At 48.0% G+C, this 16,509-nt stretch overlaps 6 protein-coding genes across 6 annotated transcripts; 4 read left to right on the top strand and 2 right to left on the bottom strand.

Annotated features, from left to right (window-relative positions):
• Nucleotides 1-3,744: 3,744 nt before the first annotated feature.
• N7466_002359 (C2H2 finger domain protein) lies at nucleotides 3,745-4,070 on the top strand (the record flags this gene model as incomplete). The annotated part of the gene is made up of 2 exons (XM_057161757.1): nucleotides 3,745-3,975; nucleotides 4,044-4,070. The coding sequence occupies 2 exons, from the start codon at nucleotides 3,745-3,747 to the stop codon at nucleotides 4,068-4,070; spliced, it is 258 nt and encodes an 85-aa protein (XP_057025042.1).
• Nucleotides 4,071-4,110: 40 nt separating this feature from the next.
• On the top strand, nucleotides 4,111-4,866 carry N7466_002358 (uncharacterized protein; the record flags this gene model as incomplete). The annotated part of the gene is made up of 2 exons (XM_057161756.1): nucleotides 4,111-4,677; nucleotides 4,750-4,866. The coding sequence occupies 2 exons, from the start codon at nucleotides 4,111-4,113 to the stop codon at nucleotides 4,864-4,866; spliced, it is 684 nt and encodes a 227-aa protein (XP_057025041.1).
• Nucleotides 4,867-6,901: 2,035 nt separating this feature from the next.
• N7466_002357 (nucleobindin SSP120) lies at nucleotides 6,902-7,570 on the bottom strand (the record flags this gene model as incomplete). Its single annotated transcript, XM_057161755.1, has 2 exons — nucleotides 6,902-7,383; nucleotides 7,441-7,570. The coding sequence occupies 2 exons, from the start codon at nucleotides 7,568-7,570 to the stop codon at nucleotides 6,902-6,904; spliced, it is 612 nt and encodes a 203-aa protein (XP_057025040.1).
• A 262-nt stretch (nucleotides 7,571-7,832) lies between these two features.
• Nucleotides 7,833-10,064, top strand: N7466_002356 (uncharacterized protein; the record flags this gene model as incomplete). Its single annotated transcript, XM_057161754.1, has 1 exon — nucleotides 7,833-10,064. One exon carries the CDS (start codon nucleotides 7,833-7,835, stop codon nucleotides 10,062-10,064), a length of 2,232 nt encoding a protein of 743 aa, XP_057025039.1.
• A 719-nt stretch (nucleotides 10,065-10,783) lies between these two features.
• N7466_002355 (DEAH-box ATP-dependent RNA helicase PRP43) lies at nucleotides 10,784-13,170 on the bottom strand (the record flags this gene model as incomplete). The annotated part of the gene is made up of 3 exons (XM_057161753.1): nucleotides 10,784-10,903; nucleotides 10,960-12,826; nucleotides 12,887-13,170. The coding sequence occupies 3 exons, from the start codon at nucleotides 13,168-13,170 to the stop codon at nucleotides 10,784-10,786; spliced, it is 2,271 nt and encodes a 756-aa protein (XP_057025038.1).
• A 356-nt stretch (nucleotides 13,171-13,526) lies between these two features.
• On the top strand, nucleotides 13,527-16,343 carry N7466_002354 (protein arginine N-methyltransferase; the record flags this gene model as incomplete). Its single annotated transcript, XM_057161752.1, has 4 exons — nucleotides 13,527-13,643; nucleotides 13,700-14,324; nucleotides 14,381-15,924; nucleotides 16,038-16,343. The coding sequence occupies 4 exons, from the start codon at nucleotides 13,527-13,529 to the stop codon at nucleotides 16,341-16,343; spliced, it is 2,592 nt and encodes an 863-aa protein (XP_057025037.1).
• Between the last annotated feature and the right edge of the window lie 166 nt (nucleotides 16,344-16,509).

The following is a 16,509-nucleotide window of genomic DNA, read 5'->3' as shown; positions in this document are numbered from 1 at the left end:
GGTCCTATTAACCACAAACGGATAATGCAGCGGATGAATGGGATCGGACGAATCATCGTCAACCTGATCTCGGTTCGTTCTAACGTCCGACCACAGTTGTAATACCCGAGAGTTATGAATGAGTCAGGAACTGACGCGGCCCATGGACCATATATTATTGATGCATGTTTACTGAGGAGCTTGGAAAGTTCCTAGTTCATGTTGCACTGGTCAGGCCTGGCCTTATCAGTCAGGAGTCAGAAGTCAGAACCCGCTGTGGAAAACATGGTATTTGGGTGGACCCAACAGCTACCAGTCTATATACTGCATGTGTGCATTTTTGAATGTTCAATGTTACCTTATTTCTATCGTTTATCACGATCCATCACACAGAGCAGTGTAAGCCCATGGAAAAAGTAATCAGGAACGAATCTCAATGCACTTGTTTTATCGTTCCTGGGTTGGATAATGGTTTGTCCTTCGTAACGAATCTAGAGGTATTTAGGTATGGTTGCAGGCAGCCAAACATGACTCCGTTGGATTTCAGTTCAAGTAGGAGAGATCTGGACATCTGGAGACAGAAGAACAAATATTGAACATTGAACAAAATGCTGTCGCCGATTTTGCAAACAGCATTTTTCGTTCCAAGGTTATTTTGTATAGGGCTGAAATTATGCGTGATATTCCAGCCCCAGGTGCCTGGAGTGCCGCTTGTGTATCTGTTTCTAAGCACTCAGGCACCGATAGCCCTGGAGCACTTTCGGGAGTGTTAGCCAATTCCAGTCATTCAAATCAATTTTTAAGGTTGTCTCTGAAACTTCTCTGGGCGTCTCTCGGGTGGTGGTTCGTGCACTAGTGGCGAGGCACCAACTGTATATGTCTGCATGGATTTGGCCCGTGGGCCTCAATATATGCAGATATTAGAACATTGAATGGGGCGAGAGTCGAATCCCTCCGATACGGGCCGTACCTCACTGGATACCCTATCCGTGAGTGTCAGCACTTTCTTTTATCCACTAGAAAGGGTCGATATTGCGTGATTTTGTTGTTTATTTTTATTGACTTGATCGTCGCGGGTGCCCCAACATTGAATTGATCTTTCCACTCATTAGATCATTCCTATATGATATACGTCATCGGGATAATAGAATTCATCTTGGCAGCAAAAGTGCTGCTATTATCAGAAGGTCCAGAAAGAAATCCAAAGACCGAGCAAGTTGGATGTTTTATTCATGATTGTACTATGTAAGTCTATGTAAGTCTATGTTAGAATGTACAATTTCAGTTCAGACCGGGCCGGAATATCCCAATGAGGCTCAAAGTGCGAGCGGAGAAACCTTCCTGTTTTGGCTGGTATCTGTCGATCTTTCCAGTGGTTTGAAATTTGAATGTTGTTTTGTGATTACAGCAAGTTACATTTGGACTCAAGGGTTCCAATGCGAGAAACTGTGATGCACAATTATATCCATACTAACTCTGACACAACCTTGGAAGCTCAGCTATGGTTGATACTAGTAGGCCTGACGAAGGTCATCCAGGGTTCCACTTTTACAGCTTGGTATGATCGATTGATCATTTCAACGCGCCATCGGCAAATCTCCCGCGTTTGGCATCTTATTATCTCAAAATTTCACTAGTAGAAGGCAATTATCAACTTGAAGGTTTCTTCTTGCCAAGGAGTCTACAATTCCCGCCTTGGATGAGAGATTGGGAGATTGGACTTTGAAAGTAACTATTTCAATGACGTTGGGACTGTCTTGGTCATGTAGGACAGTGACGTTTTTATTCGTTTTACTTATGCAGATCCTTGGCAACATACTTATTCCAGAACTTCTATGAATAAACAAACACGACACAAAAATAGATTTCGGCCTGAAATTTGGGGAGGGCTGAGAAGATTACTGCAGGAATCAAATCCTTGCACTGGAAATCTACGCTAACCAAGTGGAAACCTTGGAAGGGACTAAATTATGATGAAGCCAACGTTGAAAGGCTAGCTGTAAGTGATGCCGCTCGGATACAAAGTCCATGTCTAGTATGAATTACAGTTATGTACTGGTGCTCCGTATGATGCATCCCCCGGGGCTGTATCCGTCTCATTGCCCATGTGCTGTAATTAAACCCAGATCTCATGCAAGTCGACCCATCAATTATCCGAAGGAACCAATGGCAAATCTTCGAACCTCTCGAACCTCAAAAATCCCCAGGTCATATATGTTACATCAAGACTGCGCATTCTGTGGGGGCCAAAATCAAAGCGGAGGAAGAAAGAATGATTCCTCTTGCTTTCCCCCTTTCCTCATCTTGAGAATGGAAGATACTACGAGTCACAAGAGATTTCACCAAATTCCGAGAGTCGCTTATCCTAGCGTTTCTCCTAGTCTCTCCCCGTTCGACGAAACGGGTAATCGGGAACGAGTGGGTTCCTGGTCCAAGCTCTCCTGGAGCCGTCGCAGATCCAAGTGGCCAAGCACATCAAGACTCTGAGGAGAAAAAATAAAAAGAGCTGCACCGTGACGAAATTAACTTGTCTCCACACCTCGCATTTTGTACACTGTACCCGGTCGATCTGCGAGATACATTTTCTCGTCGCGAGCCTTGATAACCCCCAATCTAACATTCTGGTCGCCTTTGATCCACCACCAATCTTGCTTTCTGCTATCGAGACCCGCTGTGGCCCCCTTTAACACCATCCTAACGGCTTCTTTGAGTGGGGAAATCATTGATGTCTATGACCAATCATTTAAAATGCCAGTTTTTCCCAACTTGGTCTGGGGTGGTCTCCTAGCACCAGTTTAGATCATCCTAGCCACCGTGCATCTCCGAGTCTATGTACTCGCATTGTGACTGGAAGCCCTGAAGCATCGATCGCCCCACTGCACAGGAAAACAAAAGTCCCGTCCATGCTCCCCTCTCACCCCTGGAACCGAACTCCCGGGTGGTCGTCTCATTTTCCCAATAAGAATGGGGTTGCAACGGTGCCAGGTTTTTCCTTAGTCTGCACATATCTGCGGAGAGAGGGGATCTTCCGTGCCTACCCTGGTCTCGCGTGCGTCGTATGAACGAGCCTCATTTGGTATCAAATGCATGAAAGTGTGGGACGCCTTACGGTGTCCAATAGTGATGAAGTAAAAAACCAACAGTAGCCTATAAAAAGACAATGAGGGCATGCAGACCCCCCAGTACATTATACAACTTACAATCTACAATCTACACAAATGATACAACCATGGACGTTGAGGCATACCATTGGCCTGAGAGTGGGTCTACAATTGGGGGCTGTGGCCTTGCGGATGCTGGCCGATCAATTCAAAATCACGATGAAATTCTTTTCTTTTCTTTTTCTTTTTTTCCGTTTCATGAATTTCCATATTTATCTCCTTTTTTTCGCCCGGACCCATTTTTAAATTACCCTTCCGTGAATCAGCCGATCTTTATTGATCCACGAGTTCGGGAGCATATATAGAGCCCCGTCTGGGTACAGGTTAGGGCTTTACAACTTTTGTTCACCTTTTCTTCACCAACTGCATTTCTTCACCTCTGCCGCGCATTGACTCATTCTTACAAGCCACTTTCTCACTGGATACTATCTAAATATTCGAAGAGCCTCATCAATTCCTGAGGTTTATTCTCGCTCCTTCTCTCTCTCTCTCTCTCTCTCTCTCTCTCTCTCTCTCTCTTATCTGTCTACTTCGTACATACGCATTTTCATTACGCCTGTCAATGACATAAAGGGGCTTTGAGGCGAAGATGTCCATCAGCACCATGCCTCAGTACCCTCTCCCATTTGCGGCTCCTATGCCTGCATACATCGACTCGCAATACGTTCGAACCGTTCTGCCTATGATGGAAAGCAATCTGTCTCCAGAGATCTGTTCAAGGACTCCACACGGACCCACCCCTCTCTCCCCTTCTTCATCTACGAGCGAGTTCAGAGTGAGCAAGGCCAAGAAAGGGAAGCGGGTGCATGCTTGTGAATTTGCTGGATGTACCAAGGTAAGAGCACGGCAATGAGAGTTCGTTAGTTTAATCCAATCTAACCTAGCTCCAGGTCTTTACACGAGCTGAGCACCGGCGACGCCATGAACTGAGTCATAGGAATAAAAAAACATACACATGCAGTTATGAAGGATGTCCAAAGGCATTCCATCGCGCGGACTATTTGGCTCAACACATGGCACGACAGTGAGTAGCCTGAAACTATTATCTGCCTCGATTAAAACTGACTATGGATCGTACTCCAGTGAGCCTGAGCCTAAAATCAAGAGATCACAGTCCGTGAGGAGCAACTCAACTTCATCTATCGCCAGCACACATCCCTCGCAAGTCTACTCTGCTGAATCGCAAGCTTTGACTGGCTATCAGTCACCAGTTGCAAGTGTGAACCCAGGAACACCAAACGCTGGAGATCAGTTGATGAATATGTGCTCTCATTGTATAAACTGTCAACCACGTTTGCATGGTACTCACAATAATGGGAATCAGCTTTACAGCTACTCACCGGGGTCGGGTTTGGGTCTGTTCAGCTCCCAGTCCTCACAATCCGGACCACCTCCTGGATTCGAGGCTATTGATCAGTACTTGCGAAGTGTTCTCCGTCCTGAGGCCTTTCAACCACTTTCCAACCCACAGGAGCAAATGAATTCTTCCTTCTGGCCTCCCAACATTGACCCCAATCTCTCTCAAATGAACACTTCGGTAAGTATGATCAAGGATCAGAAATTGAAATTACAATCAAATTGAACGGCCTGTACTAATACTTCGTAATAGAATTTCCAACACCCCACTTCCTACACTTGGACATCAGGGACGGAGAGCTTGCCTTGCCATATTCAACCCTCACACCAATTACCACAAAGTCGAGCAAGCCAGGAACGCAACACATAAAGACCTTGGCTAGAGAGAGAAAAAAGACTTGTGCATCTACCCATGAACTACATAGATACCCAGATATACCCTACATTCGTTTCTGTCTTCACACCATTGTTGACCGCCTGTTCATATCGCTACTGCGTCCTACCAACATCCAATTTCGATACTAAACTTTATAATTCTGGTTCAGAGGCTTGACTGTATTTGGGTATTTGAAATTATCTTGCATTTCGCAATATCAAGTCCATGGCTGATTCGCTACAAACAACTCAAATCATTACATCAGTATCACGAGTGAGCCAATCATGAGTAAAAGCTCTCGCAACAAGAAAACCTAGACGCTTGTGGCTGATCCCAATCAAAAACCAGTAAGGTACTGCGCCCAGCGGTACTAGTAACCATTATTACCTTCAATGTTGCCGCTTGTATACCCAATGGAGTAGTGCAAATAGATCAATACCACAGAAAAGGTAGTAAAAATACTGTCCAATATTATATTGGTAATTTTAACTCATCGAACAGATATACTGCACATGTGCAACCTTGGAATACCTTACTATAAAACCAATTTCAGTGTGGAACCTGGACCCACGTGGTGGCTTGGAGGCAAAGTTGACCAGACATGGTTAAGTTCATGATTAGTAGCAGACGGACTAGCCTTCTCCAGGTAATGAGTAAGAATCTTCAAGAGAAACCAACAATAGGGTGAAGACATGATTCGTTGCCCGTTGGCCCCGGGGGCCGGCGGCCGACGGCCGATGGAAACTTGCCAAACCGCTGGGACGAAGGATCGCTAGTTAATTTAACCAGTAGATGTCTTTTCTGTGAAGTCTCGGGGATCAGCCCGAGGTTTGATGGAGAAATATGACATCTGGAGAAACCTTGGAAAGATTCTACGGGATATTTACTAGGTACTACTAGTAGATATGTCCTGTGAGAAAGGACGTGGATTGTTACCGCGTGCGCCATGAACCTTGTTTCTTGTGGCTGTGGTTACCAATCCAACCAAAACCCCTAGAGCTCAAGTGCTTGATGCGGGATGTACTAGTGGATATGAAACAGATAATTTCTGATAAGTTGCTCTCGCGAGATTCATCTGCCGTATACGGCCTTTGAACTACATGTACCATCTGTTGAAGATCGCACGCCCAGACTGTGTACATGGTGTAACCTTGAAATTTCAAGGCTGTCAGAAGTCTGTTCTTTATTTAGGTTCTTTAAGATGAGGACCCACTGATATTTCGATCCTTCCGAGATTGGAAATGTCCGGCAGCCTTACCTACTATGTACCAGGTATGCGTACTAAACCTTACTAACGTAGCCCGTCGACCATTGTTTCTACATGTACCGGGGTTTGACGACGGACCAGGACTCAAGTGCTGCCCGAGAATGGTCTTTACATCAATGGATGCAGGCCCGTGTGATCCATGCATGATGGGCATACCTCATTATTGACTCCTCAAATTGGTGTTCAATTTGGGCCTTTGACCTACTTTTTAGTGTACACAAGGCATTCATCCAATCACAGCCACTTATTGAAGCACTAGTCCGGATACAGCTTAGGCGGCGGAAGTGCAGTGAGGTCGGGAACAATAAAGCCGATTCAAATGTTAGCCATCATTTAGAAACCTTGGAAGCAACATTAAAAGCCCACAGGCGAGGGACTTGATGCGTAGTAGACATCTGTGCAGACATCTGGATAATGCAGGCGGTTCCCATTCCACTACTACAAGGTGAAAGCTTTCAACCGGAGTGGTTTTGGTTATGATGTCCACTAGTATGTATGCATTTACTACGTATTTATGGATCTCGTGGGTATCTTTCGCTTGAGATTCTGTCAGTTGACAGCCTTTTTATGTACATAATGTGCCCGTGGAACGACTTTTCGTGTCTTATGATCTACTGCACATATTCGTACAATGTAGGTTGCCCTCTTGAGGTCTTGGAGTAAAGTTCAAGGCACAGTCCCAGCAGAAAAGATATACAAATCGTAAAACCCCTATGTGTTCCAATATGTTCGTGAATGTCAACATTTTAAAGGACTTCAGGTCTAATTGCGACGGAATTTTGCGGGGATGTTAGCCACAACAACCTGCATCTGTTCTAGCTGATCGAGGCGCATCTGAGCACGCTCCAGCTCATCGTGCAGGCGGAAGTGCTCAATATCCTCCGGGTGGTTCAACTCCTCCTCGGTAGCATCCTCCCCGTGGTACTTCTCGAAGTGATGGATCTCATATTCGTACTCAAGGTCGCCATGGTGCCCGGGTCCAAAGCCGAGGTCGGGAAGCCGAACGCCATCGGCAACTGCCTTTAACCAACCATCCCTCGAGATAAAGCCAGTGTTATCTGGATCGAAAAGGTCGAAAACTTGACGGATAGCCTCTGTCTTGCTGGACTCGCTCATGCCGTTATTGGATTCGTCGTCCATTCCGTACGTCTGGCGCACTTCGTCGGTAGTCCATAGACCAGATGAGTCGTAATCGTGCATGGAGAAGAATGAGGGGGCATCAAAGCCTTCGATGTGGTGTTCCTCTAAGCCAGTATGTTAGTGATTGTAACGAAGTCATTGGATCCATCAGGCCAACTAACCCATCATGTGTCTCGTAGCCCAATCGTCGGACGGGGGTTGATCATTGTTCGAATGTGAGCCATGGGCATTTGCGAGGCCGCTTCCCAGAGCGATCACCCCAGCAAAAAGGCAAATTAAACGGTTAATCATTGTAAAAAAGGAGATAATGTAGGAAATTAAAGAACGCGGAGTTGTCGCAAATGGCCGCAAAGCAACAGGAGATGCAAGCGGGTCGGTTGTGTTTGCAGTGTTTGCACCGGGGGTTTTGCGGTTCTCGGGATAATTTCATCCACCCGCATCGCATGTTTGTTCCTGTCCCACCCGTTTTCTTTACCAGACCCCGTGGGGAGTTCAATTGTGCTTACTAGTACTTCTCACCTCACATACAGTCACTGACAGCAATGCGTTGATAATGCAGGGTTTGTGGTCCCGAGCTGCTCCGTCGCGGTCGACCTGCCGCTGTGTCTCGTGTTTAAGCACGACTGCCACTGGTGTTACCTCGCGATCAACGGCTGCTGCCAGCAAAAGACGCCTCCGCCTAGGCAATTCGGTTACCGCACTATATACGAGCATATTTGCTGCAGCCGCCCTAGCCGATGCCAAAGCCAAGACTCAACGTCGACATGACTGGGAAGAGAAGATCGCGGCTGTCAAGGCGGAGGTGAACCAATTGGTAGACGAAGAACAAAGACTGATCGAGTCACTACAATCCCGGAGGAAACCTCGCGTACTCAATCGACTGCTACACAATGGGTCTTCCAGGGTCACTTCAAGTTTCCCTCCCGCTACTCGGCGACGAACGATGTCGACACAGCCAACAAGGTCCTTCCACACCGATCGCCGGCTGATCAATGTCGCAAGTGTGGAGATAGCTGAGAGTTTTGAAGTGGAGGAGGAGATGACATACGAGGAAGAAGAGCTCGAGGATATTGAGAACATGGAAGCCAGGCATGTGTTTTTGCCAAGCTGGGTTCTTCAAGATCCCATGCGAATCAAGGCTATCCAAAAGTTGGCCCTGAGACAATTTGCGATTCGAATGCTGCTGAGACCGACTATTGCCCATCGCTACTCTGGGCTTCCGGTGAACTACACTCGCGATTTCGATACCCCCAAAATCAACGTGCCCAACCTCCTGGAAGAGCTTAACAGGCTTCGACGTCGGATCACTGAACTTCGAACATCGGAAAGCTCACAATATGAGGACTTGGTGCACGAACTTGTCACATGGAGTCCACAAAAATCCCAAAGGGAATGCCAAATCCTCGATGCCGAGCTTCAACAAGATCTTCGGTTATTCATGACCCGGCAGATGTCCTTGGAAGAAGCTCTCTTAAGAACTTCTGAAAATCTTCTTAAATCGGTGGACCCAGATCGACCAAATGCATTCAGGAATATAATCATCGCCTTCAGCCAAGCTCGTCAGAACGACTTGAACGACTTGCTTCTACGCACAGTACTACCGCATCGGTTCTATCTGAGCACATCTCTCATTACCACCATTATGGTTTTCTTTCGCAAATCGAAAAACCTCAAAGATTTTGATCTCTTTCTTCGCATGCTCACTGGGGAAGGTTGGTCTGCCAACCTAGGAGCTTTGGCGCCTTATACACACCGAAAGGTCAACGGACTGGATGTGGTAGTCCCCCCGATGGACAGCAACAGCGTTCTCATATACTCGGAGCTGATTACTTGTGCATTGCGTTTCAACCAACCGGATCGAGCAGATGCTTGGCTCCAAGCAGCACGACGTGTTGGCTTCTTTGACAACTTCAACACACTATTTTGTTACATCAAATTCTACAGCATCAGACAAGACTGGGAGAAGGGCTCCGCAGCACTGAAACGAGCGGTCACCTACTTAGTATCATCCACAGGCCTTGAAAGGGACTTTGTTGAGCGCCTCGTTGTGCTCATGGCTCATCTTTGCGATTCCTGTGGCCGAAAAGACGTTTCCCAAGCTTTGATATCTGCCGCCATGAATAGTGGATTCGATCCGTGTATACCATCAATGCAGGAAGATGTTGAACCGATCATTGACCCCACTTTTGTGCGTTGGGCCAAAGCTGCTCAATCAGCGCCCAAGGAGAATGCTGGCCGTCCTCTGTGGGAAAAATGTTCCGAATTTGCATACACTTTCGGCAATCACTTGAACGGTCTGGAGGCATCGCATGATGAAATGCGAGCCCAAAAGCTTGTAAGCCACGCTGCTTGCCATGCACAGAATGCCATGAGGGCCGGTCTCGCCGGCGATCCATCAACACCGAAGGATTCAAAAATTAAAGACGACTCTGTGCCTTCGAGTTCATCATCTGAAGTTGCAGAACTGAAAAATGAAGTAGCTCAACTCCGTGAGCTGGTCTTCGAGCTTCGCAAGCACCACATTCAAGCTTCGTTCAAGAAGGACAATTCCTACGCCCCCTCGGATTTGACCTATGACGAACATACCACATCACAAAATCCCGATACCCCTTCACAAGCCCCCGCTGCAGCCTCAGAACCCCACGGGTTTTCCCCCACACCCCGCAGTGTCGAGTTCCACAAAGTTACCTCCAAGCCAGGCCGTCCCAAGAAGTCTCGGAAAAAGGCCATGGAAGATCATAACTTGTCCAATTTCTGGCGTACAGCAAACCAAGCAACGCTTTAAGACATTGTTTCATGGCACGAATGGCTTCTCATTTTTTGTACATTACCATATATAGTTGCCATCCTCTTTGGCCAAAGCGTGTTTAATACCGACAGACAGGATGTATCTCTAAAGTCATGGTTTCTTCAAGTCTAGTCCACCCATTTCCAAGGTTGGTGATTTCAACTGCAGTGCTATGTATAATAGGTCTACGAGGTCAGCATAGTGGAAAACTTCAACAATTGAACGTGAAACATTTCAATGTTGAAGGTTTGTGGTGGCGTTGGTGTCTGAACATTTATTAGTACGTTGGAAGGGATGTCACTCCAGCAGCACTTGAGATCAATCAATTTCGAGTGCCATATGACTGCACGTAGTATGAACAGCACTTGAGTACATAATATATGTGTTGACTAGTACATAGACTGCATACATATGGTCCTATTATCTCGTCTATTTTCAAACACTCAAGCTGTACATACTCTTTGAACATTTAAATTTCTCGTGTCCCTTTGGCTACCATTGTTTCCCAAGTTTTTATTCTGCATGACTCGTGAGCCCCCGGATCGACCAAAATAGCGAACCCAACATTAGATCAGAATGAATATTAAAGCACGTGGGGGAAAATGTTCTATTTAATAAATGAACCTGTTCATCATAAATTTCTATCAAACAAAAAAAAAAGAAAAGGGAATCTAGGAAGAATGACATGGCTGAAAACCCAATCCGGTCATGGTGACTTAGCGCTTTTCGGTACGCATCTTCTCCTTGCGAGAAAGTCGGTCGGCAGCACGCATGAGAGCAGTGCGGATCTCACCCTTGGGGAAGGAAGAGACATCGTAATATGTGGGCGCAATATCCTGTATTCTGGTTAGCAGCGGCACAAGTGTTATATTAGATAGCAAGTTGAACATACCAACAACCATTCGGGCTTCACAGCCGTGACGGTACGGATATAGTTCTTGGTTGTCAAAACGAATTCGTGGTAAAGGACCCATTCCGCGTCGTGAGCCAACACGGTAGATGGGTGCAGAAGAACATTTTGGTTGTCCTTGATGGTTGCGTAAACGTTCTTGCCCTGGGGCTCCTTCTTAGCAATCTGCATGAAGAAACCAGCACAGAGAGCACGGCGGATATTCTCGTAGTACTTCTTGTCGTCGAAGGGGGTGGAGACCATCTCAAGCTCCTCGCGCTCCATAATGCGGAGAAGCTGCTTGCGGACATTGTCGGCAGATTGAAGGGATCGCAGGGAAAGGAAATGATCGTGGCACCACTGCTTAAGATTTGCTTGAGCATCGGCACCCTTGAATGCGTGGTAAACGTTCAGCATAGTCAGATGGTCGCCGTCGGGGTGGGCAAAGAGATCCTTCATTTCATCGGCGCGCTTTCGCTGAGCGGCAGGACGAACGAACACCTGAGGACATGAAAGCAAGGAAACGATGGACAGCATCTCGTTAGAGCAGTAGAACTCGGGGGAGCTGATCAACATGACTGCGAGCGCGGGATCGAGGGGGAAATTTGAGGCCAGGCGGCCAAGCTGAGTGAGTTCACCATCATCATCAAGACAGGCCAGGTAGTTGAGCTCCTCAAGTGCTCTCATCAGGGTCTCCGGGGCAGGTGGGTCCATAAGATCGAAGTGGACAAGATCGTCAACTCCAAGCTTCTTCAACTCCAAGACAGTAGATGATAAGTTGGATCGAAGAATCTCAGGGTAAGTTGACTCAATCAATTCCTTCTTGAAAGCCTCCTCTGTGTAGAGACGGAAACATTTTCCAGGGCGAGTACGACCGGCACGACCAGCTCTCTGCTGCGCCGATGCCTTGGAGATTGGAGAGACCAAGAGAGACTCGACACGAATACGGGGGTTGTAAATCTTCTGCTTGGAGAAACCAGGATCGACCACGTAAACGATACCATCGATGGTCAATGATGTTTCCGCAATATTAGTGGAAATGATAACCTTTCGACCAGGCCGGCCGCCGGCGCGCCGAGCAGCCGGGGCAGGTTCGAAGATACGCTGTTGCATGTGAGGAGGCAAACTACCGTATAGTGGGTATGTTTTAAGAGGACCAGCATCGGCCTCTCGAACCATCTCATCGGCCTCAAGAGAGATTTTGCGACAAGCGTCTTCGATCTCCTCCTCACCAGTCAAGAAGACCAGAATATCTCCCTCGGGTTCAGTTGCGTGAATCTGCAAGACTGTCCGAATAGCAGCCTCGACGTAATCTTGCTCTGGTTCAGGGGTGTAGAATACTTCAACGGGGTGGGTTCGTCCAGGAACGGCCAGAAGAGGCGCATCCATGAAATAACGCTGGAACTTTTGCGCATCCAGAGTGGCAGACATGATAATAATCTTCAGATCCGGGCGGCGTCCCACCACCTCCTTCAATAGACCCATCAAAATATCGGTCGCCATAGTCCGCTCGTGAGCCTCGTCAAGAATGATTGTGCTGTATCGTGACAGGTTGTGATCGTTCATAGCCTCGCGCAAAAGCATACCATCGGTCATGTACTTCATGATGGTCTTGGGGCCGGTCATATCCTCGAAACGAATGGAGTATCCAACCTCTTCACCAAGCTTGACGTCCATTTCGGCTGCGACACGCTGGGCGACGGACATGGCTGCCACACGACGGGGTTGTGTGCAGGCAACCATCTTGCGCTGAGTCTGGGGAAGGTCATCGAAGAGGACGTATTGGGGGATTTGAGTGGTCTTTCCGGAACCAGTCTCACCAACGAAGACGAGGATCTGGGATTGCTGGTAAAGTTGCAAGAACTCATCACTAAACGGGAAAAGTTAGTCCATGTGCCTCCTAGAATGGATTCCACTGATTTTCACTAACCGTTGCTGATGCACAGGCAGATCACGACGGCCTTTCAGGATCGAGAGGTATCTGCTAGAGAATGGTTGACCGGTGAAAGGGTTGAATTCACCATCCTCTGCTTTCTTGGCCATAGCAGCAGTGGTCTGGTGACGCTTGAACTTAGCGAAAGGCGAATTCTTATCCACGCCATCAGTACTCTCGTACATGTGGGCCAGATAAGGGTTGTCTTTGGGGTCTCCGGCCTCCATCTTTTGACGCTTAGCCCGCGCACCGTCTTCTGAGTTTGAGCGACGATCAGCCATGGTGTGCAATGAGTGAATGAGTGAATGTGAGAGTTGAAGGGTGCAAACTCGGGCGACCGATAAAAAAAACTCAGATAGGAAGGTTGAGCGCCGATCTCTCCTATCGGGCTTACCGCCTGGGGTATTCTGCCGCTCCCCACAAAGGGATCGATTGATTACTTGCACCGCGCAGGGAGCTTCAGTTGGTGCTTCCTCCCTTGAAATCTGGTGAAACCGTCTTTATCGGCTCCAGTCCAAACCCGTCAACCTGAAATACCCAGATTTTGTCTCATTTTGGACCCTTGACACCTCGGCTTTTCAAATCTGTCTCCCTAGCTACCTAATACGCCACTAAAAAAAAAGTTCCCGGTGTCAACATGGAGGGCTACAGCGCTTCTGAGGATGCGGGACCGAGCTTTTGCATCGGCCACCATGAGGCAAACCGCTCTATTGTGGTCAATACCACGGTGGTTCAGAATGTTCACGAAAGCAATGTCGGTCTATCTTGGGTTCGGACACTAAATCTCACTGAAGCTGATCGAGATGCTAGTATGATATGATGACGGTTCCGATCACGACACAGCATTTCCACACCAGGGTGCTAGGTTTACTTTCTTCATATTTATCCAATCTTCCGTCTCCTATCTTTGATTCCATCGGGACCATGGAGACCACGCATAACACGAGACCACTGACAATCCCGCCGCTTTCAAAGCTGGACTCAACCCTCACCCCCAATGATGCCACAAGCCAACTTGTTGGAGTGACTAGCAGCTGGATTGATCTTTGCTCACCGGATCCCTTGATTGCAGACTTGTCTCGTCAAGTTCTCATGCTGGAAGTTGCCTATGCTGCTTTCTGCGGCATCGGGTACCTACTGGTTCCGGGCCCTAAGCTTCATCATGGCAATTTGCACTCTGAAGGGGTCGTTTACTATGCACGTGCAATTCAGGATGCCTTGAATCTGGGATCTTATATCCAATTTCATATTTGGCTCCCTATGGTTGACAACCCGGAGCTTGAGCTTGATACAATGGGTGACCTGGCCCCGTTGGCCCGAGAGGATTTCCTTCAGCCGGATGACGGAGTTCTCCCCAAGCTGGATCTGTTTGGAACCTGGGATGCATGGGACTTGATTCGAAAGACGTGCAAATTCCATGCCAGGTTGTTTGTTGGTAAGTTCAAATGTCCCCTGTAACCACTCTAGACCAGCATCTTACCCAGGCAACAGGCCTCTCCATGCCAAAACAACTTCCCCCCGTCTTTGTTCAAGCACGTTGGCACTCGGAACCGGTGCATTTGCTCACCATTGACGCCTCGTCCTTTTTGAAGAACCAGAAATCATACCCTGTCTTGTCAAAGGCCCATCAAGCTTTTATAGCCAAGCTTATGCGCCTTAGAACCCCGCCTTGGATTCTCCTCTGTGGCGTTGGGCCGATTCCAGGCCTCGAAGCCGTAGATGATGATGAGACGAATCAGCTGTCTGGCCCTGACTACCCCAGTCTATCGCAGGTTGCAGGTAGTAACAAGAAGCACTTTGATCCTACGCCCCATCTCTCCTATTTGCGGAACTTGCAGCAACGACAGCCGCCACGAACTCCCATTGAGAGATTTGGAACTGGTTATCAAGACTACCTCCAGGCGCCTCTGCAACCGCTGACAGTCAACCTGGAGAGTATAACATATGAGGTATTTGAAAAGGATCCTATCAAGTATGAGTGGTACGAAAAAGCCATTTGTAAAGCATTAAAAGACTGGGCAGAGCAGAAGAAGCCCACTTCCCACCCAGATGGCAAGGTTATTCTGGCTGTTGTGGGTGCTGGCCGTGGACCTCTGGTGACCAGGGCGATCAAGGCCAGTGCTGAAGCAGGAGTGGAGATCGATTTGTGGGTGGTGGAAAAGAATCAAAACGCATTCGTCCTTTTGCAGCGACACAACGAAACCATTTGGGATGGCAAAGTCACTTTGGTTCAATCAGACATGCGCAGCTGGAAAGGTCCCCAGGTACGAAAGCAAGTTATCGCTGGAGATCACGAAAATGTAGGAGAATCTCTTGGAAATGAAAAATCCCTTCTATACACACCAAGAAATGGTGCGAACAACTTTGGCCGGACAGCTGACATCTCTGGCTCTAAGACTACCGAGCTTTCATACACCCATGTCGACATTGTGGTGTCAGAGCTTCTTGGCTCTTTTGCCGACAATGAGCTCTCACCGGAGTGCTTAGATGGTGTCAACCACCTCATCAACCCCGTTCATGGCATCTCAATTCCTGCCTCATACTCGGCCCACTTCACCCCAGTGTCAGCCCCGAAATTGCACTCGGATGTCATGAACCAAACGGTGTCTAACCCGGCAGCCCCAGAGACACCCTACGTAGTTATGCTTCACGCCATTGACTTTTTGTCCACATCTGACTCGCCAGCGAATGTTGACTCTGCGAACCAAAACGCTGCTAATCGTTCATCCGGATCGGCCAACATCACAGCGGCGACAGAGTTCCCAGCTCCCTTTGTGCAGACAGCATGGTCTTTCTCCCACCCTAACCCAAACATCCCTGCGCAATCCCCCTCTCAGTCTACCATTTCGAACTCACACAACGTCCGTCAAACACGTTTATCCTTCCCTGCTCAGAATCGTGGCACGTGCCACGGCCTGGCTGGATACTTTGAGACAGTTCTATACGGGGATGTAGAGCTCTCTACTAACCCGGTGACCATGGAAGAGAAGAGTGCTAGTATGATCAGCTGGTTCCCTATCTACTTCCCATTGAAGGTAAGACCATGTCATACACCTTCCTTTCCGCATCTCTTTTACATAGTTTTTGCTTCCCCCCCCCCCCCCCCCCCCCCCCCCCCCTCGTAAAACATGCTAATGTCTCTGGTCAGACTCCCCTCAATGTCCCGGACAATGGTGAGATTGTTGTCACCATGTACCGCCAGACTGACGACCGCAAAGTCTGGTATGAATGGATGGTGGAGGTGTTTGCCCTTGAGCGCACCTCTGCACCTGCCACACTTGTTAGCACACCAGCCATGAGCGGTGCTCGCATGGGCTCGCCCAGTGCAGAGAGTCTCAAAGCCAAGGATAATGGCAAGGGGCCTCGTGGTGGGATCAACCGAGCAGGCTATCGCCGTGTGCGAGTGGGTTTAAGTGAATTACACTCAAGCATCAAAGATGGATGCTTGATGTAATGGCACAATGAGCATTTGGAAGGTTGCCCCCCTAATACGGAGGCTAATCTTAACCATTATTGCAGAGGCATCGATTGGGTACATAGGTCCAACGAGATGGTTTGCCCAAGCTATCAGATATTTGCGTAAAGGATTCCAGCGGTCTACTCTATGTATGCATCCATCA

This window comes from Penicillium verhagenii (assembly GCF_028828195.1).
Source record: "Penicillium verhagenii strain IBT 33310 chromosome Unknown utg000003l_segment0_segment0, whole genome shotgun sequence".
NCBI lineage: Eukaryota > Fungi > Ascomycota > Eurotiomycetes > Eurotiales > Aspergillaceae > Penicillium > Penicillium verhagenii.
The sequence above is the reverse complement of the archived record's forward strand: the minus strand, read 5'-3'. Positions and strand labels throughout refer to the sequence as shown.